We start from the raw sequence: 22,443 nt of genomic DNA on the forward strand, positions 1-22,443 counted from the left end.
ACGATTTGCGCGAGCAGATTACATACAAAGTCTATGCAAAGACGCAACCAGGCGCGTCCTCGCACGGGGCGATGAAAATGACGCGAATTGGGCGCAGCAATTGCCGCGAAAACACGCGCTTTTCCCTTTAAATGCGTCTTCGCGCAAGTTATGCAGCTCAAGCGAAAACACTCAGAACTTCAAGAACGCGCTCTCACGCAGGATCATTTGAGGAGAGAGACAGAGAGAGAGAGACAGAGAGAGAGACAGAGAGAGAGAGAGAGAGACAGAGAGGTAAGAATGGTGCCCACGTCGAGAAAACTTCATAGAAGACTAGAAACGTGTAAAGGATTAAAGTATGTATGTCTCTCATCTAATTACATTATGTTAAGGATAACACTGGATATAACTATTGTATAGTTGAATAAAATAATGTATTTTGATTACACAAATTAAACCTAACTATATGATTGTTTTAGCTGCTGATCAGCATAGGGAATCTCTATGGCTAATTTCTAAGACATGTTGCTGATACAGTACTGTGTGTTGTACCTTTTCTTGTTAATTGAGTCTTTTGGGGTAGCCTATCTTATGCCTAGAATTATTCAAGGAGGTTAATTATTTTAACTTCCTTTAAAATTTGATCAATTGTGCATAATGACATGTGCAACAAATGGATACAGGGTGTCAAACTCATAGATTTGCATCATTTAAAATTCAGAATCTCTTTTTAAAATATTTTGGGTCAACCTCTGGCACAGCTTTAAAGCTGAAACTTATCAAATCCTATAGAGATCCAGAATGTCATTGAAACACACCAGTGGCTTTGCTATCATCAGTATTAAACATGTTACCCCTTGAGGTACCCCTCCCCGCAGAGCCCCCCCACATAACAAATCCCAATTTAACCCCTGGTTATAAGCCAGAAATGACAAGGAGGCAGCCTCTCGCAATACAAAGTCAATGGAGACGGTTGGATTGTTTACCGGGGGGTGGGCGTGGTTTTCAAATCTGCATATCGGCGCTCTGTCTCTATGACCGGCAACAAATCAAATACACAAACAAATAAACACAGTACCAACCTACAGGGCTGAGGCTACCCACCGGAGTGATCACTGGCGCAAGTTATCCACAAGCACAATTTCACACCACACGGTGAACTCAAAGCACACACTTATACACTTCCAAAAATGTGTAACACGGTAAACGTTGAAACGTTACCACCACCACCACAAGATCCATCCACCCGTGGGAACCTCAGCTCCTAAAAGTATAAACAATATACAAATATTCAGACAAAAATGATATACAAATAAAGAAAAGAAACAAAAGGGGTAAACGGCAAGGGAAGCTACACTGCGCCAACGCCACAGTCCATTTGTCAACTCCAAATGCACCGGACACTCCTTCACTCGGATCTTAAAATTCAACCCTGAAACTTAGGAACCAGACAGTGTAAAGTCCAGCATACAGCGGGGAGGATAAAGTCGATGTTACAGCGATGCTACTCAGCAGCACAAGAATCAAACACTCACGAGGAACAGGACGTAGAACAAAAGGGAAAACCCTAAAGTAAACAAATACGATATTAAAAACTAATTGCAACATCATGCACAAACATTGACTTCATTCTGGACACTTACCGAATAGTGGTATCACCCCAGACAAATTACAGTTTTACGGCGTAGTTTAACCCACAGCAGATCAACCAGCAGCCAACTGAGGTTACACAGTCATGTACCACTACACGTAGAAAGGCACCAGCACGCTGGACAAACGACACACTAAATCCAACACAAACTAGTTTAAATACCATACACAAATTAAAACTATGAACAGCAGCACATTAACAAAGCTCACCTGTCGCTATCGTTACAAACACCCTGGGGAAACACAGGACATGACGTATTCCAAGGAGCAGCCAATCAGCACTTAAAAAGGGACTGCCCCTTCCTGATAGGTTATATCAGCTGTCAATCACAGCTCACCTAATCCTGCTACAATTTGTTAACAGAAGCAGTAGGCTTGTTTGAGATGCAGCTTGCCTCGCCTGAAATATAGGCGAGAGTAGCCGGCTGCAGTGAGGGGAGGAGTGAAAAAAGTGGAGGCAAGCCGGACGCTTCATGAATCTCGCAGTGTTGTTGACTGCAAACGTCAGCAATGGAAGAGATCGCGTTCGCGTATTTTATCGCGGATTAAATAGATGCAACTGAAATACCAACAAATGCATTTACATTAAGATGTTTATAAGGAGAATCACAAAGCTGAACTGTTCATTATTGGAAAAGGCTTCTTAGGCCATGTTTACATTAGAGCATTTGCGTTTTAAAACGGCATTTTAAAATGAAAACGATCCTCGTTTATACTGGCATTTTAAAAAGAATCTTCATCCACACTATACACCACCATAAACCCATGAAACATGACAAATCATGTAACTGGGCATGCGCATAAAAGTGTAAAATAACTTATTACTCTAATAATAGCTTACCTTTGCGCGTTTACGCAGCCTAGGGGTGTGCGATATTGACAAAAAGTCATACCTGGGTCCTTTGCTGGCAACTATAACAGACACTATTTTTGAACCTATAAAAATGTGTTTGGGAAAGTCTTATACTGTTCTATCTCCCCCCTACAACATATTAATATGATTAATAGGTTAATTTTGATTTTATAACTAAACATAAAGGTCTTTATGATTTAAAAAGAAAGCATTCAAGTGAACAGTACTAACAGTAGCGAACTTGAAGCAAAAATAAATTTTAGCAAATGCAAACTTCAATCAAACATAGTAAGAGGTGAAGTATTGCTTTAGCCTACCAGAAATGCTTATTGCATTAATTTTTAAAAGTGTGCGAGGTCCGTGCACGTCCTCCGCTAGCAACACAGAATAAAAGCGCAAGCGCCTTAACGAGCATTATATATTAATGACGTTGAGTTTATTGTTTTTATTAATTTATATTCACAAAACTTATCAACAAAACATCGATTAAAATTAAGAGACAAATTATCTGAAACGAAATTCATTTTAAAGTAGCAAACAAAACTTAAATTAAACTAAAAAATAATGTCTGACCCATTACAATTCTCCCTTCATATTGGCCTTTACAACGCCTATATGGCGTTTAAAATTACAGTCTATCTTTCGTAAGCTAACTAAATTTAAACAAAACATAAACACATTAAACCCAACAATACTCAAACATTAATATAAAACAGACATTATCTATAAGGATACATGTTAAAACAATCAAACATAGTAAGAGGTGAAGTATTGCTTTAGCCTACCAGAAATGCTTATTGCATTAATTTTTAAAACTGTGCGAGGTCCATGCATGTCCTCCGCTAGCAACACAGAATAGCTAAAAGCGCAAGCCTAAACGAGCATTATATATTAATGACGTTGAGTTTATTGTTTTTATTAATTTATATTCACAAAACTTATCAACAAAACATCGATTAAAATTAAGAGACAAATTATCTGAAACGAAATTCATTTTAAAGTAGCAAACAAAACTTAAATTAAACTCAAAAATAATGTCTGACCCATTACAATTCTCCCTTCATATTGGCCTTTACAACGCCTATATGGCGTTTAAAATGACAGTCTATCTTTCGTAAGCTAACTAAATTTAAACAAAACATAAACACATTAAACCCAACAATACTCGAACATTAATATAAAACAGACATTATCTATAAGGATACATGTTAAAACAATCCGATATAGCGTTTATAATAGCTGGTTGGTAGATGTTTACTATTTTTGGCAAAACCCCCATTGCAAACCAACATTTACATGAATAAAATAATTTTTACTTTAAAAATGATGCGTTGTCAGGTTAACATCAGCTGTTCGTTTACATAAGACTCCGTCTACGTTCATTTACACTCAGAGCAACGTCTGAGTTCTCAAACTAAAACAGGGTCTTCAGCGTTTGCGAACGAATCCGTTTATGAGGGTCAAAAACGGTGATGTAGTGTAGATGAAAGGCGTAAACGTAGCAAAAGTAACGCGTTTTAAAGGATAAACGCATTAATGTAAACATAGCCTTAGTAAATGTTGGGATGTAATCTAAGTCTAGACGTAATACAAATTCGTTTCTGTGTGAAATAAACAGCACACTGTACAAATAATACAACACCATTACAAAAGTTTAAAGGAATTTATTAATAATATCAATGTCATAAGTCACGAAGTTGAATAAATATAAAAACTACTACAGGAAGTGGAGTTTTTAGAATTAAAAAGTCATCAGCTGACATTCCCGGGCAAATCAGCATTAAGCTGTGTCGTCAGCAAGTCTTTTCCCATCGTGCTTTTCGTCAACGCAGTCGGTGGAGAGCAACTGCGCTCGGCTGTAGAATCCGACGAGCCCGCCTCTCCATCGCGAGAGTTATTTTGTACACGTCAGTGTGACATCAGAGCAAGTCGGACGTAAGTCGGACACGTTTCTAACCGGAATGCATCTTGCGCTGATCACCGGTGATCGATTCTGCGCAGAATTTGCTCATCTCAAACAAGCCTATTGTCTGTCATGTATGTCGTCATTCGTGGGAGTGAATCATGATAAGAAAATGGAGTTTTCGACTTCATGTGGCGCTGCGATGACGTGTGAAATCATAGTACCGCGAGAGCAAAACAAGAGCTGGGCTCACTAATCACTCTCGCGGTACTTTGATGTCATAGATTGATCGATCTGCGAAGGCGAAGTACATTTCTGCGAATCGGTTCTTTTAAACCGTTATCCGTTTAAAAGAATCACACACAGTGATTCACGCCAACTTTCAAGTGTTCAGAAAACTAATAAAGTGTGTTATAGAACAAGTCGCACAAACAGGTAAGCACCGCCTTAAGAACATAACGCAAGTTCAGCAACAATCATTTGTCAATTACTGATGTGAGAAACAAAGCTTTTCGAAACTTCGAATCAATTGAGCCAACAGTCATAATGACTCACTTTTTCGAAGAGCTCGAAACACCGGACGCTGAGGACATCTGCTGGTGTAACACATGTACTGTAAATGCAATGAAAATTGCACGGTTACACTGTTTTCAATAAGCCCATGTTCATGTATTTTAAATTAAGCTTTCTACATTATCCCGAAACAAACAAACGTTGTCCTCAGAGCAAACTGACAAACATAGACTCTATAAATTCATTTATAGCAATTAGACAATGAATCTCATGTTCGCATCAAGATCAGTCTAAAAAAAAACATACCCACATATCCGCTTTAAATCTAGTAGACTACATAATTGGCTGCTAAATCACTAAAGACAGCAGTCAACCTGATTTTGTTGCATTGTTTATAGGTCTATTGTAATTTGGTATGTCATATGGTATGTAATATAGGCCTACAGTATGTATTTTTATTTGTAAATATAGGCTACAACAGATTCTCCCTCACGAAAATTAACCATGGTTTTACTACAGTTAAAACCAAAAAACCATGGTTACTGTAGTAAAACCATGGTAACCACAAAATAACCATGGTGTTGACAACCATGATTTTCAAAAACCAAAGTTAAACCATGGTTAGTGTAGTAAAACCATGGTTTTGCTGATATAATCAATGCACCAAAAAACCATACTACACTTTTACCACAATAAAACCATGGTTAATTTTCGTAAGGGCTGTGCAATGTTATATTAAACGTTTGTGTCAACCTATTTGACACAAAACATGTCACACTGAAAATCAGCCAAAAATCTTATGAGAGTAGGGCCATGTTTAATTTTAGTGTTTAATTTCACTTTCATTTCAATATTTGACATAGGCTACAGTCAATATTAAAGATACACCAGCTAATTTTGTTGTAATAATTTACATTATGTAAAATGATTCTTAAAAAAAGTAAAAAAAAAAAAAGTAAATCACACACAAAAAATTACTTTAGCTGGGTTTTTACAGGCAGGGTCACATATGTCTGAAATATCTAGCCAAAAACTAAAATATCTAGCCAAAAGTTTTTAATCTGCACAACTTTAATATTTTAATCCTAAATGCTTTGATTCTGACATAATGTAGGCCTAATTGCACGTTAATTTATTCTACATGCTTCCTGTCACAGTATGTTATATTTGAAAAAAAAAGACTTCAACTTCATTTGTGAATAGCAGATGTTTGTGAACTATAAACGGTTCACTTTAGAGATTTTAAGCACTTCTGCTTTTTATTTCCTCAGATCCCCGAAAGAGATTGCATTACTCTATTCTTTTTCATATTAAACAGACACAATGCTTTTAATCTTATTTCTGATTACAATGTTGAGAGAAGGATGTCATAGCATTGAAAAGGGTGAGTATTAGAAACCTAAACCTACAAAATATATTTTCATAATTTTAACCTCTTAATTGTTCAATTTTCTGAATAATGATTCTAAACAAACAGACACAAATTATTTTATTTCATGGTTGTTTTAATTTAACCAAGATGACATATTATATTGAGGGGTGAGAAGCAGAAAAGGGTAAGTGATATTTTGAGTGAAATGTATATATATATATATATATATATATATATATATATATATACATATGAAATCAAATTAAACTCCTGATGAGGTTTTTCTGCTGCTAAAAGGACACTAGTGAATTCTTAATCAATTTGGAGGATTAAAATATTAAATTGGTACACAAAGGAGGGTAAAACCATGGTATTTTTTGTTCTCAACCCTCGATATTATCATTATCATATTTAATAAATTAATAAACAGTAAATATGTGACTGTGATTAAGCACGCAAGTCCAAAATCATAATGCACCTAATCTTTTATAAAAACTTAGGAAAATTCAGACCAATAATCACATGTGAAGAACAACTTCATATAGACCATTTCAAAAGATGTAAACAACCCTGGTCCAGAAGCACTTCCTGTTTCAGTTTTTTAACACTAGATAAACGTTGGGATAAAATACAACCAACAGAACATATTGAACTGAGTCAAAAAGTTAAACAAACATCTTTAAGATAATGATATATGTGTGAAATAAAAAAAAACAGTCACAAACAGAAACAGGAAGTGCTTCTGGACCAGTGTTGTTTATATCTTTTGAAATGGTCTATATTCTGTTGTTTTGCTGGCTCTTTATTTGTATTTTCTATTTTCTAAAGATCAGCGAGGATCTGATGTGACTTTGCGATGTGATGTCCCTCTCCTGTCTGAATCCTCAACATTACAGTGGATTAAAGAAAGAGGTCAAGCATCCAACACAACTCTTGTGTACAACAACTCTGCTTACATTATCTTACACAATGTTGATGAACACAGTGAAGGAAAATATTACTGCATGTTAAATGAAGATGAAAGTGTAAAAACAGTTATGAATCACACAGTTAGTGTCACTGAATGTAAGTACATTCTTAATTTCCTCATCTAAATTCAGTGTTGTGTCTTAATAGTGATCTCAATTTTATAAATAATCTGTTGAATTGACTGTTATTGTTTACCTAAAAAATTCATAATATCATAAAAGTGACCTTTAAAAAAATAGTTGCATCATATACTCTCAGGAAATATGGTACAAAAGCACTGTTACCCTTTATGAAAGTCCTAATATGTACCATTTTGGTGTGTATACATTCTACAAAATGCATTTCAGGGTTGAAAATAACCTAGCATTTTAGAGTGTACATTTGGAACCATTATGTACATTTAAGGTACTAATAAGCCCTATTTACATACAAAGACAATCTCTGTATCATTTTTATTTTTTGAAATTGTACAAGTTTTAAAGGGGCCTTGGCATGAAAATGTGACTTTTTGCTTTTTTAAGTGCTATAATTGGGTCCCCAGTGCCTCTATCAACCTAGAAAATGTAAAAAGAACAACCCAGTAACTTAGTTATAGTAAAACTTTTCTGCAAGCATCTGAAAAAATAGGTCATTGAAATTTATCTCTACTTATGATGTCATAAGGACATCTTATTATAATAATACCACCCCTTAACCTGGACTATCCAACCACGGCACAGTCATTTAGTGCAGAGAGAGAGAGAGAGAGAGAGAGAGAGAGAGAGAGAGAGAGAGAGAGAGAGAGAGAGAGAGAGAGAGAGAGAGAGAGAGAGAGAGAGAGAGAGAGAGAGAGAGAGAGAGAGAGAGAGAGAGAGAGAGAGAGAGAGAGAGAGAGAGAGAGAGAGAGAGAGAGAGAGAGAGAATAATTGACAGCACAATTGAGTTTGAATTGCATCAAACCACCATCATTGTGATCAGTGTTTGCACTTCATTCGCTCATTTGCATTTTAAAGGACACACCCAAAAAGGCACATTTTAAAATGCTATAATAAATGATCTATATGGTATTTTGAGCTAAAACTTCACATATGTACCCTCGGGACACCAAAGATTTAGTTTACATCTTAAAAAGTCTTATGCCATGGCCCCTTTAAGCTACATAAGTGCTTTTGTGCTAGTCTATTTCTTTTAACAAATATCAGTTACTGAAATCCACCAATCTACTGTATGCTTAATGTCTTTACAGATTCACTAAGTAAAAAGCTTACAATTTACAGACAAAGCTCTGGTGAGTTATCACTGATCTGCAAGTCTCAAAAGGAATGCCACAGGTTCATGTGGATCTTAAATTTGGGGCCTAATTCAAATACCATATTAATAGCTGTAGAAAAAAGAGGAAAAGTTCAAGTTAACGGACCAATTAAAACCGGGGAAAAAAACTTCTACCACATACAATAGTCAAATGTTTCTATTTCATATCTCACCTGTGAAGTTTAATTATAGTGGAAGATACAAGTGTATGGTGGATAACAATGTTAAACACGCATATGCAACCACAATCCTTCACACTATCAGAGGTTTGTAAAAAATATATATTTTTTGTTCTTTTACTTTTCATATTATAATATGAATATTAATATTATTTTCATATTATATATAAGTATTATAATATTTTGTGGTAATTATAAGATAAATTATAAGATCTGTTGACAAGCTCTATAAACAACACTTTTTTAAATGCTGGGTTATTTTCAACCCAGCATTAGAAGAGCAACCCAATCTGCTGGGTTGTAATTTAACCCATAGGCTGTTTAAATCATTGATGGGTCAAATATAAACAATTTCTGGGTTAATTTAACCTCACAGGTTAGGTTTGTCTACCCAACACTGGGTTGAAAATAACCCAAAATTTGTTAAAGTGTATAGGGTGTACTTATGTGGTGTACTTACAATGTTATTTAATGTTTAGCACTAAAGAACATAATCCATGTGTTAGTTTTCCACGTCCCTTAAAACTGAATTTAACAGGATCTAATGCTGTTGTTAAAGGAATAGTTCACCCAAAAATGAAACCAATCAGAAGCCCCACTAACTTACATCGATTTCTTTCTACCATGGATATCAATGGGGCTTCTGATCATTTTGGTTACAAATTCTACTTAAAATATCTTTCTTTGTAATCACCAGAACAAAGACATTTATACAAGTTTGTAACAATATGAGGGTGAGTAAATGATGACACAATTTTCATTTTTGGGTGAATCCTTTTAATTTCAGTTTCTGCAGAGCCCCCTGGTGGTGTGTTGATGCATGAGTCTGTTGTTCTTACCTGTGAGGTGTCTGATGTTACTGATTCAGTGATGCTGGCCTGGCTCAGGATGGATGGGGACAGGGGAGTGCTGGTCAAACAGCAAATGCTAAATAATAAAAACAACAAGAAACATCTCACTGTGAATGTGAGCAGCATTCAGTCAGACCTGCTGCACTGGCAGTGTGCAGTGTTTACTGAAAACAAATTAAAAGCCTTGGCTCCTATAACAATCAGTTTGATCTCAAATGATCCAGGTACATCAACAGAGACCCCCACTTCAACATATCAAGGTAATGTCTGATCTAAAATCAGAGCCACTGCTTGAATTAATGAGACCCTTGACATTTATTGTTATGTATTTACTCATAGGTCAAGGGGCATTTGTTCTGTTTAATTTGTTAGGGATTTTTGTTAATTTGCTTTAGTATTATCAATCAATGGATTAATGACTACATTTAATTTTTTTAATAATTTAAAATATTTTTACTTTACACAACAGCATCTAAATACAATTTTCCCAACATTCAGTACCTAATAAACATTGTACATAACATAATTTAGTCAATTTCAACTTTTTATAAATCAATGCAACTCAGTGTAACAGTGTAACATACTGGATATAGAGATTTGACATGGTGTATTATATGGCACACATATGCTGGTGTTATTATATAGCTCAAATGTTTTTGCAGACGACACCTGGACACAGGACAGCCATGTACAAACTATGATCCTCCTGGCCTGTTCTGTCACTGCCTGTGTGCTGATTCTGCTGGGTCTTCTAGTTTTTAAATGTCAGCGAAAAACATTTGCTGGTGGTGAGCACCTCTGCACATTAATACCACTAAAAAAACCATTGTTTTAAAACAGGGTAAGACAACAAAAACTGGTACATATGTGTAGAGAAAGCTGGAGATTTTTCACAGATGGATGAAAAGTATTAAAGTAAAGTGCATTCATTAGGCTACTGTTTATTGTAGATGGGACATCTATGACAGAGATGAGACCTTATAGCAACACTTCTCAGACTGACCCTGTTTGGACAGGTACAAAGAATGTACATTTTTTGGCTGATGATTTAATTCAAAATAACTTGCAGCACATTGTCACACAATACAATTGATCAGTACATGCATTCATTGGTAGTCAAACAAATGGCCTTGGAGTTGATAAAGCAATGCGATACTTCATATTGCATTTTACATAAAATGTATGCATTTGGCAGATGCTTTTATCTAAAGCAATTTACAGTGCCTTACAAGGCAGGAATTTTTTATAAGTATGTGCTCCATAGATTCAAACCCATGACCTTTTGCACTGCTAACACAATGCTCTACCAATGAAGCTATACAATTCACATTTACATTTTTACACATTTGGTAGACGCTTTACAGCAATTTACAGCACATTACAAAGTATAAGTTTTTGTTACCAGTATGTGTGCTCACTAGGTTCAAAACCATGACCTTTTGCATTGCTAACACAATGTTTAACTAGTTTTAGTTTATATAATAGTTTCAACACATAGTTTCTTAAATGGCATTTCAAATAAGAATGTATGTGTCGTTGTTTTACGAGCTGAAGGTCGTGACAGTGTGCTGAAATCCCGAGAGGAAGAGGAGGAGCTGCATTATGCTTCAGTGACTGTAGCAGGATGCATTCAGGGTGAGATAGAAATTAACCATTACCCCCTGTATGTCCATAATAATAATAATCTGTGCTGAGCTGAATTATTTTGTTTTCGTATGTTTTTCTTTTAGGAGACGACAGCTTGGTAGGAACTAATGCAAGTTCAAAGGTCAGCTGTAAAACATATCCACAGTGATATTTCAGTCATTTCGATTGGTTGATGATAATCATGTTATGTCAAGTTAATGAATAGCATGATGTCAATAAATGTTTAAAGTTTAAAGTTGTATCTCAATATCTGCAGGTGTTGGACAGCAGCAACCAAGTCATCTACTCTGCTATTAAAATACAGTGAGACATTCATTGTAAATTCTCAGTGTCTTGACTCATAATGGAGGAGGAAAAGACTTGCAAATAATTAATAAATATTTTTTTGTGAATAATAGAATGTAAACTCATGTTATTCATTTTTTATAAATCGTTTCTTGTTTAAGTCATTATTGGTATGCTAATTTAGTAAGGGTGTTCAGATGTTGTTTTGCTTAAAAAAAAACACCATCATTACCACTAAACTTTTTCTTTATTTATGATCAGACGGCAGAAAGAAACCTCAATATAGTTTCAAGACGTGGTAAATTTAGCATGGTATTTCCTGCTATGGAAAAAGCGTTGATGATTTATCTTTGCAAAAACAAAGCAACCAGCAAATCAGCATGCACAAAAGTCATTTCATTTAAAGCTTTTAAACCATGAAATATTCATATTTATAGAAAGAATTTACTTTTAAATTGTAAAAAGTTACCCAATAGCTCTATGAAAGCAGAAGCATTCTAAATATGTTATAATATTATTATGATCACTACAATAACTATAACTAGAATAACACTGCATTATAAAAATGTTGTACCTCCTCTCTAACATAAATTGACTTCAGTGGCAGTATAATATACAGGAAAGATAATATCTTAAAGAAATAGCTAACAATTTGAACATAAATAAAACCAGGTAAATAACAGTGGTTAATACATTACCACATTTACCATTTCTTTTCTTCACACATATAATCTATTTATTTGTAGCTTGTAACAGGTTACATAGCATTATCATTAATAATGCATTATTGGGTCAATAAAGAATGTTGCATCCAACAAAGATGATTAGATACAGCTATATAAATGTAAAAAAAATATGTGGACATTTTGCCACATTTAAAATACATTCAACTAATGAGGCATTTACAGTATGTTAGTATCTCATTTTAAACCATCTTAGTATTCTTCCTAACGGAAAATGCTGTCACAAAAGGTCAACAAGTTCAATGAAAATATTCTTTTGTATGTGCTTATAAATAAATGTAACTTTCAATATTAAACATGAACCACCCTAAATTAGTGAGATTGGTAGTTTAGATAACACTTGCTTTATAGAAATCAGATTAGTGTGCTTGCAAGAAACCTCAAGATGGGTTTAATTTATACCATTTCCTGAGTAAGGTTCAAACATTTTATTCCAACTAAACCTGATTGAAATATAAGATATTTTAGTTAGTTACAGGCATTTTTAAACATCCCGCTGATTCAAACCATAATGTTTTTAACCAGTGCTTGTACATACAGTATGAAGGATTAAAGCTTGTTTAGAGATTTTGCGATTTTAAATGAAAGCTTCACTCACATTGTACGAGTTAAAACTGTAACACTGTAAAAAAAATGTGCTATCTAGTATCATGTTTCATTTGTTAATTCAAAATTAACACTTTAATAGTTTTCTGTAACAGACCGAGTTCTGAGTAATGCACCGCCCAGTTAAAGATACTGTCTTCTTGTTTAAACTCCCCTGAGTTCACTTCATAGGCACTGAAACAACAAATCATGTCACTTATACTTCTCAAAATCTCAATTTTAGTGTGTGGATTATGTTTCAGACTTCATGCTACCTGTGAGTCTCATTTTTAAGTGATTATAAAAATGTTCTGTAATATTTGTTTTAATTGTTTCTTCTTTAACTGTAAACTTTTTTATTGTGAAAATGTACCTCTTATGAATGGAAAAATTATTTTATAATTTAATTATGTTCAAGCTAATTTTTTAAGATGATTTTCTAAGTCAAACCTTTCATCTTCATCATCAAACTTGTCAGACATTATACTCTCAAACTTAAGTGCTGATACAGACTTCTGCTGGTAAATGATTCAAGCGTTTTTTTAATATTGTGAGAGATGTGGCTAACCGGACTGAGTTTGGGAGATCATCACTAGACATCCATACAGATGTATAAACAAATCTAGTCAAAAATTGTTGTATTTGGGATGTGTTCAGTAAAAATCAGCTGGTCATCAAAGACTACTCCAAGATTTCTTCTTGTTCTGGTTGGTGTTTTGGTTGCAGCCCCAAGTTGGATGGTAAAGTTGTGTGACACTGCAGGGTGGGCCAGAAAAATATGTCTTGGCTATATAGGTTGAGTTGGAGATGGATGATCTCTCATCCAACCTGAGATGTCTTTCGGGCAGGCTGCAATGCAAGCTTCTACGATGGGATTGTCTAGTTAGAATGAGAAGAAAAGCTGGGTTTTGTCAGCATAGCAATCATAAAAACCCCCATGTGATTGTATAATGGGTCCTTGGGATGTTGTATCATATGAAAATTTAAAGTGATCCAAGCACTGATCCTTGGGGGACTCCATCAGTGATCATATCATGCGATGTGGTCTTCGTCTTTAATCGAGTCTATTAATATGTGGAAATTTTCTTTATTGATTGTTTTACAGTAGTTTTAGCTGCATTTTGAAGAATGCACATTGACTTGTGTTTTAGGGTTAGCGAAAATTAGGGTTAGGGTTATACGTCCATTTTCCTGGCAGACAATTACTAGTACATTTTCCATTATTTTTACAATGCATAACAGGTAAAAAATTATCCAGCATTTGTTTGAGTGAACAGTTTAAATATTGTATAACAACTAATAAAAATGTTTTTCAAAATGTGCAAATTCTAGCACTTGATTGTAATAAGCAGAATTACCAGCGAGGATCTGATGTGACTTTGCGATGTGATGTCCCTCTCCTGTCTGAAAATTCAACATTACAGTGGATTAAAGACGGCGGACAAACCTCCAACACAACTCTTGTGTACAACAACTCTGCTTACATCATCTTACACAATGTTGATGAACACAGTGAAGGAAAATATTACTGCAGAATAATGCAAAATGGCAGTGAAGAAACTGTTATGAATCACACAGTTTGTGTCACTCAATGTAAGTACATTCTTTTAAGCTTTAATTAAAAAAAACTTTTTCTGCTTGTAAATCATATATTTATGTTTATGAGGGACTAAGGATGTTTAACCCAAAACTATGGTGCGGACAGGGATCACTGCACTGCAATGAAAAAACACATGCAAACAGAAAAACAAAACTAGCAAATTAAGATAACATCACATGCACTGCAAGTCATCTAAACACAACTAAATATTTAAACGTGCTGCAAATATGAAGCCAAAAATGTAATTATTTAAAGAGTATTGCATAAGCAGCTATGTAATATAAAACGTTAAAACATAAAAGGAAGAAAATTTATATAACCAATTTATACATACCAAGAAATAACTCATTAAACATTAAACAAGCAGCAGTCCTTACTTTTTTTTTAATCAACTTAGATTTGATGTCAACATACTATTATGTATCTTGACTAGAGATGAGTTGTTATACCTATGAGTTGTTATAACTTATAAAATGAAGTTGACTTTTTTAAACTACATTGTAATATATTGTATTCTAAGTTGTAGCAGCTCATCCCTTGTCAAGATAAATAATAGTAAGTTGACATCAAAACTTAGTTGATTTAACAAAAAAGGCAGCAAAGATTTTTTACAGTGCAGAAAATCACTTTTTTTGGTCCCCTTAAGGGATAGTTGACCCAAGAATGAAAATTTAGCCATAATTTGTTGTCCTGTATGAATTTTTTGATAAACACAAAAAAAAGATATTTTGACAAATGATAGTAAGCACACAGCTAATTGTGACCACTGATTTCCATAGTAGGAAAACAAATACGGTGGAATTGAATGGGTACGTCATCATTTATCAAAATATCTTTTTTATATTTATCACAATACTTCCATAATATTTGTTTTCCTATGAAAGTCAATGGTTACAATCAGCTGTGTACTTATCATCTTTTAATAAAAAAAACAACAACAACTCATACAGGTTAAGAACAACATGACGGTTAGTAAATGATGACAGAATGTTCATTTTTGGGTGAACTATCCTTTAAAAACACATCTGTTGTCATCTGTGCTGTTTTTATTTTTTTTGCAGTTAAGTGACTTGTTTCTATATTTTGTTTTTTTTTTGCTAGTGTTTGTTTTCTTTCATTGCAGTGCAGTGATCCCTGTTGGCCACCGTATTAATCAGTAAAAAATGTAATTGCTATTTTTAAAAATAGGTATAAACTTATGCTTTAAGGGATACTTACGCAAGATGAAGACTCCAGTAACAATCTATTATTAAACACATTTGTAATTAAAGTAATTAAAAATGAATTTGTGTAGATCGAAATATACTTATTTATAATTGACATTGATAAATTAAAACATTTGCTTCTACAAAATTGTTTACCTATTGTCTAATACCTTATGTCTTTTCAGATTCAGAAGGAAAAAAGCTTGTAATTTACAGACAAAGCTCGAGTCATAGTGATTTATTATTGATCTGCAAGTCTAAAAAGGAATACAAAAGCTGGAAGTGGGTCTGGGAAACAAAGACTAAAAAAGATGATATAATATCTGTAGAAAAAGGAGAAAAAGTTCAAGTTAAAGGAACAATTACACCAGGAAGAAACACCTCTGCCACATACAATAGTCAAATGTTCATCCTTCACCTCTCACCTGTAAAGTTTAATAATAGTGGGACTTACAGGTGTATTCCAGATAATAACAACAAACCATACACAACCACAACTCTACACACCATCAGAGGTATGTAAAGTTGCAAACTGAATTCTCACTTATAGTCTAATGCTTTATTTACCTTCTATAGCAACATTACTCTGTTCATTCTTCAATGTTTTACAATGAGTTTAAGTTGTTGTTAATTTCAGTCTTTGCAGAGCCCCCTGGTGGTGTGTTGATGAATGAGTCTGTTGTTCTTACCTGTGAGGTGTCTGATGTTACTGATTCAGTCAGTGATGCTGGCCTGGCTCAGGATGGATGGGGACAGAGGAGTGCTGGTCAAACAACAAATTATGAATGAGACAAACTTCAAGAAACAACTCACTGTGAATGTGAGCAGCATTCAGTCAGACCTGCTGCATTGGCAGTGTGCAGTGTTTACTGAGAACAAACTAAAAGTTTTGGCTCCTATAACAATCAGTTTGATCTCAAATGATCCAGGTACATCAACAGAGACCCCCACTTCAACATATCAATGTAATGTCTGATCTAAGATAAGAGCCACTGCTAGAATTATTAAGGCCCTTGAAAGTAGAGTTATTGTTATGAATTTACTCATAAAGAGGCATTTGATCATTTGTTCTTTTTAATTTGTTAGGGATTTGTTCATTTGGCTTAGTATTATCAATTATGGATTTTTTTTTTATAATTTAAAATTTTTACTCTACACAACAGCATCTAAAAACAATTTGCCTAACATCCAGTGCCATCTAATAAACGTTGTTCATAAAAATTTCAACTTTTTATAAATGAAAGCAATTAATCAGTGTTCAAGATATAAAATAGTAAGTTAAAATGACATGTACAGTCAATTTGATTATTCTTATGGTAGAGCAAAAAATTGTTAACAGTGTAAACAATGCTGGAACTGGATATAGAGATTTGACAAAGGTCAATGCTGTTGTTATTATACTGTATGGCTCACATGTTTTTGCAGACAACACCTGGACACAGGACAGCCATGTATTGACTATGATCCTTGTGGCCTGTTCTGTCATTGTCTGTGTGCTGATTCTGCTGGGTCTTCTAGTTTCTAAATGTCAGCGAAAAACATTTGCTGATGGTGAGCACCTCTGCACATTAATACACCTAAAACCATAATTTTACAGGGTTAGACAACAAAAACTGGTAAATACGTGTAAAGCTTGAAATTTTTCATGGATGGAAAGAATTGAAGTACTGTGTTTTCATTATACTGTTTATTGTAGATGAGACATCTATGACAGAGATGAGACTTTATAGCAACACTTCTCAGACTGACCCTGTTTGGACAGGTACAAAGAATGTCAATTATTTGGCTGATGATTTTACTCAAAATAACTTGCAGCACATTGTCACACAATACAATTGAATATGAACATGCATTCATTGATAGTCTAACAAATGGCCTTGGAGTTGATAAAGCAATGCTGTACTTCAAATTGCATTTTACATAAAATGTATGGATTTGGCAGACTCTTATATCTAAAGCAATTTACAGTACCTTACAGTGCATTCATTTTTTATCAGTATGTGCTCCATAGATTCAAACCCATGAACTTTTGCACCGCTAACACAATGCTCTACCAATGAAGATATACAATTCACATTTACATTTTACGCATTTGGTAGATGCTTTTATGGAAAGCGATTTACATCACAAGGTATTACCTCATGTGTGCTCCCTAGGTTCAAACCCATGGCCTTTTGCACCGCTAACACACTGTTTCACTAGTTTTAGTTTCAAACTATAACAGTTTCAACACATACTTTTTTGACTGTCTTTTCAAATAAGAATGTATGTGTCGTTGTTTTATGAGATTTCTGAAATCCCGAAAGGAAGAAGATGAGCTGTGACTATAGCTGTATGTACATAATAATAATAATAATCATCCTGTGCTGAATTCTGTTTTTTTTCTTCCAGGAGCCGACAGCTTGTTAGGAACTAATGTAAGTTCAAAGGTCAGCTGTAAAACATACCCACAGTGATATTTCAGTCATTTTGATTGGTTTGTGATAATCAAGTTATATTAAAGGCGGAGTCCACGATGTTTGAAAAACGGTTTGGATAAGGAGACGGGCCGACTACCAAAACACACTTATAGCCAATCAAATCAAATCAAATGCCGGGTTGCGTATGTGTGGGGCGGGTCTATCAACAGAAGGTCCAGATTCTATTGGGGTAGGGGCGTGTTTGTTTAGGTGATTTCAAATATCAACATTGGCTTTCAAACATCATGGACTCCGCCTTTAAGTTAATGAATAGCATGATGTCAGTAAATGTTTCTGATTGGTGTATTAAAGTTGTATCTCAAAATCTGCAGGTGTTGGACAGCAGCAGCCTGTCTACTACAGTCATCTACTATGCTATGTAAATACAGTAAAACATTTATTGTAAATTCTCAGTGTCTTGACTCATAATAGCATGGTGGAGAAAAAGACTTTCAAGTTATTAATAAATCATTTTGTATAAGTAATAGAATGTAAACTCATGTTATTCCTTTTTTTATATAAAGAAGACACAACCAAATCTAATAAAGTGCATTATTTGTGTGCTAATTCAGTAAGGGTGTTCAGATGTTTTTTTTTACTTTTAGAAAACACAAACACCAACATTAAAGGAGACATATCATGAAAATCTGACTTTTTCCATGTTTAAGTGTTATAATTAGGTCCCCAGTGCTTCTATCAACCTGGAAAATGTGAAAAAGATCAACACAGTAACTTAGTTTTGGTAAACCATTCTCTGCAAGCATGTGAAAAAATAGGTCATTAAAATTTGGATCCCCTGGTGATGTCAGAAGGAAATAATACCGCCCTTTAATCTCCACTATCCAATCATGCCACTGAGAGCAACTTATTTGCATGTTAAATGACAACACATTTTTGCACACACCTACAAAGTGAAAATTTTAACTTGCTATAATAAATATATCTATATGATATTTTGAGCTAAAACTTTATGTACTCCGGGGACACCAAAGATTTTTTTTGACATCTTAAAAAAGTCTTGTGAAATGTCCCCTTTAACACTAAACTTTATCTTCATGTATGATTAGACTTACTAATCAGACGGCAGAAAGAAACCTCAATATAGTTTCAAGACGTGTGACTGTGGTAAATTTAGCATGGTGTTTCCTGCCATGGAAAAAGCGTTGATGATTTATCTTTGCACAAACAAAGCGACCAGCAAATCAGTATGCACAAAAAGTTATTACGTTTAAAGACTTTTAAACCATTAAATATTCATATTTATAGGATCATTTTTACTTTTAAATTGTAAAAATTTTACTATATGGCTCTATGAAAGCAAAAGCATTCTAAATATGCTAAATATATAATATTACTATGATCATTAGAATAAGTATAACTACAATAACACTGCATTATTAAAACTGTTGTTTGTGGACTGACAAAATGTAAGTATATGTTAACATCACTGTTATAGTCATCAGACCTTAAGACAAACTAAATTCTACCAGAAAGACTCGAAGATAGGTTAAGAATTGATATGGTTTTTTTAACAGTAGTTAGCAACCAAGGCTGGAATGTAACACAGTTCTTTGGCGTAGGCCCAGACCATAGTTCAAATCCGGGGGTCACGGGTTCTTGCGGTTTCTGTCTGAAGATGAAGACAAGCCAGAATCTAATCCCCCCTCGAGTATGGACGGAACCGACCTGGTGATGGTGGTAGGGAGGGTGGGTTGTAAATGCTGGCATCTGTGAAGGCAAAGACAGGTGACTACAAGGCTTATGTACTCTCAGTATCAGGGGTGATTGATTGCACCTTGTGAATGAATGACGTGCCATTCGAGTTTCTTGGTAGAACTTACACTACACTTACGCTAAGCTAACATTTATGGAAATTTATTTTTACCTTCTCTTTAAATTAATTTGACCACAGTGGCAGTGTAATATACAGTATAGATATTTTCTTACAGACAAAAGAGAAATAGCTAACAATCTGAACATCATGATAAAACCATAGGTAAATCATTTACATCAGGTACATCATTTCTTTTCTTCACACATTATTTGTAGCTTGTAACAGGTAACATAGCTTTATCATAAAAAAAATATTATTGGGTCAATAAAGACAAGCAAGGACAAGGCAAAGAAAGGATCAGACAACAAGACTGTTCCCACTGTTTTCCTAGATGAGCCTCATTGATAATAATGGCCTAGAGTCTTTCCCGAGTATTAGGCACCTTGCAAGTACTCTAGGAAAAAGTTATGTTAATGTATAAGATTCAAGTAATTTTGAATTACAGTAAATAGGAACTATTCAAAAGTACTAAACAGTGTATGTGCTCATGGTATACGGAGGTTAGTTGTTACAAGAGCTCTATCTCAATAACTGTAAGTTTTGAAGTCAAAAGTCTAAATTAGTTTGTAGTTTTTTATGTTAGTATCTCATTCTAATGGAGAATGCTGTCACAAAAGATCAACACATTTTCAATAAAAAATCTTTTTTGTATGTGCTTTCAACTTTAAATATAAATCATGAACCTCCCTGAGTTAGTGAGATTGGGAGTTTAGATAACACTTGCTTTATAGAAATCAGATTAATGTGCTTGAAAGAAACCGCCAGATGGGTTTAATTTAGAATACCACTTCCTGAGTAAATTTCAAACATTTTATTCCAACTAAACTTGGTTAAAACATATAATATATTTTAGTTAGTTACAGGCATTTTTAAACATTTATCTTTTTTTAACAATACTGTAATGTTTACCTTTGCCATATTAACCAGTGCTTGTACATATGAAGGATTAGAGCTTGTTTAGATATATACAATTTTTTAGGAAAGCTACACTTACTTTCTACTAGTAATATAACACTCTAAAATAAATTAGTGCTATCTGTTAGTATTATGTTTCATTTGTTAATTCAAAATTAACATTTTAATAGTTTTCAGTGACGGACTGATTTCTGAGTAATGCACCGCCCAGTTAAAGATACTGTCTTCTTCTTGTTTAAACTCCCCTGAGTTCACTTCAAATGAGGCACTGAAATGACAAATCATGTCACTTATAATATTCAAAATCTCAATCTTTTTGTGTGGATTATGTTTCAGACTTCATGCTTCCTGTGAGTCTCATTTTAAAGTGATTATAAAAATGTTCTGTAATATTTGTTTTAATTGTTTCATTTTTAACTTTAAACTTTTTTACTGTAAAAATGTACCTCTTATGAATGCAGAAATTATTTTATAATTGAATTATGTTCAAGCTAATTTTTTAAGATAGCAATGATTTTCTAAGTCTAACCTTTCATCTTCATCATCAAACTTGTCAGACATTATACTCTCAAACTTAAGTGCTGATACAGACTTCTGCTGTTGAAAGATTCAAGCATTTTTTAAATGTTGTGAGAGATGTGGCTAACCGGACTGAGTTTGGGAAATCATCACCAGACATCCATACAGTACAGATGTATAAACAAATCTAGTCAAGACATTGTTGTATTTGCGATGTGTTGAGTAAAAATCAGCTGGTCATCAAAGAGTACTCCAAGATTTCTTCCTGTGCTGGTTGGTGTTATGGTTGCATTCCCAAGATGGTAAAGTTGTATGGCAGTGTAGGGTGGGCCAGGAAAATAAGAAGTTCAGTCTTAGGTTGAGTTGGAAATGGATAAACTCTCATCCAACCTGAGATTTATTTCGGGCAAGCTGCAATGCGAGCTTCTACAATGTTATTGTCTGGTTGAAAAGAGCTATTGTCAGCATAGCAATCATAAAAAATCCATGTGATTGTATAATGGGTCCTAGGAATGTTGTATCCTGTATGTGGAGATTAGAAGTGATCCAAGCACTGATCCTTGGGGGACTGCATCAGTGATCATGTTATGTGATTTGGTCTTTGTCTTTAATTAACTGTATTGATACAGTATGTGGAAATTTTCTGCATTGTTTGTATTACAGAGGTTTTAGCTGTATTTTGAGGTTATACGTCCATTTTCCTGCAGACAACTACCAGTTCTTTTTTTTCTTTTTTTTACAATGCATAATGGTTTAAAAACAACCTAGCCTTTTTAGAGTGAACAGTTTAAATATTGTGTAACAACTAATAAAAATGTTTTTCAAAATGTGAAAATTCTAGCACTTGATTGTAATAAGCAGAATTCCCAGCGAGGATCTGATGTGACTTTGCGATGTGATGTCCCTCTCCTGTCTAAAAATTCAACATTACAGTGGATTAAAGACGGCGGACAAACCTCCAACACAACTCTTGTGTACAACAACTCAGCTTACATCATCTTACACAATGTTGATGAACACAGTGAAGGAAAATATTACTGCAGAATAATGCAGAATGGCAGTGTAGAAACTGTTAATAATCACACAGTTTGT

The 22,443-nt window shown here is 34.3% G+C and overlaps 1 protein-coding gene and 1 long non-coding RNA gene across 3 annotated transcripts in view; one reads left to right on the forward strand and one right to left on the reverse strand.

The window, feature by feature from the left end:
- LOC135733259 (uncharacterized) overlaps nt 1-18,549 on the forward strand; it is a 28,469-nt gene extending 9,920 nt beyond the window's left edge. Inside the window, exons 3-16 of one of the 2 annotated variants that reach the window (XM_065251658.2) lie at nt 8,465-8,795; nt 9,496-9,819; nt 10,222-10,347; nt 10,510-10,575; nt 11,108-11,194; nt 11,290-11,327; nt 11,463-13,096; nt 14,152-14,412; nt 15,810-16,139; nt 16,262-16,553; nt 17,050-17,175; nt 17,321-17,386; nt 18,016-18,041; nt 18,416-18,549. In XM_065251658.2, coding sequence (XP_065107730.2) covers nt 8,681-8,795; nt 9,496-9,819; nt 10,222-10,347; nt 10,510-10,575; nt 11,108-11,194; nt 11,290-11,327; nt 11,463-11,513 — 807 coding nt within the window. In that variant the 5' untranslated portion in view covers nt 8,465-8,680 and the 3' untranslated portion in view covers nt 11,514-13,096; nt 14,152-14,412; nt 15,810-16,139; ... (3 more) ...; nt 18,016-18,041; nt 18,416-18,549. Of the gene's footprint in view, nt 1-8,464; nt 8,796-9,495; nt 9,820-10,221; nt 10,348-10,509; nt 10,576-11,107; nt 11,195-11,289; nt 11,328-11,462; nt 13,097-14,151; nt 14,413-15,809; nt 16,140-16,261; nt 16,978-17,049; nt 17,176-17,320; nt 17,387-18,015; nt 18,042-18,415 lie in introns of those variants that run through there. The other variant, XM_065251657.2, reaches the window with a different exon arrangement.
- On the reverse strand, nt 1,018-2,270 carry LOC135733262 (uncharacterized). Its single transcript, XR_010526928.2, has 3 exons — nt 1,840-2,270; nt 1,623-1,763; nt 1,018-1,546 (listed from the first exon to the last, which is right to left on the reverse strand). It is a non-coding gene; the product is annotated as an uncharacterized lncRNA (long non-coding RNA).
- Nucleotides 18,550-22,443: the final 3,894 nt, after the last annotated feature.

This window comes from Paramisgurnus dabryanus, chromosome 15, assembly GCF_030506205.2.
Source record: "Paramisgurnus dabryanus chromosome 15, PD_genome_1.1, whole genome shotgun sequence".
Classification (NCBI taxonomy): domain Eukaryota; kingdom Metazoa; phylum Chordata; class Actinopteri; order Cypriniformes; family Cobitidae; genus Paramisgurnus; species Paramisgurnus dabryanus.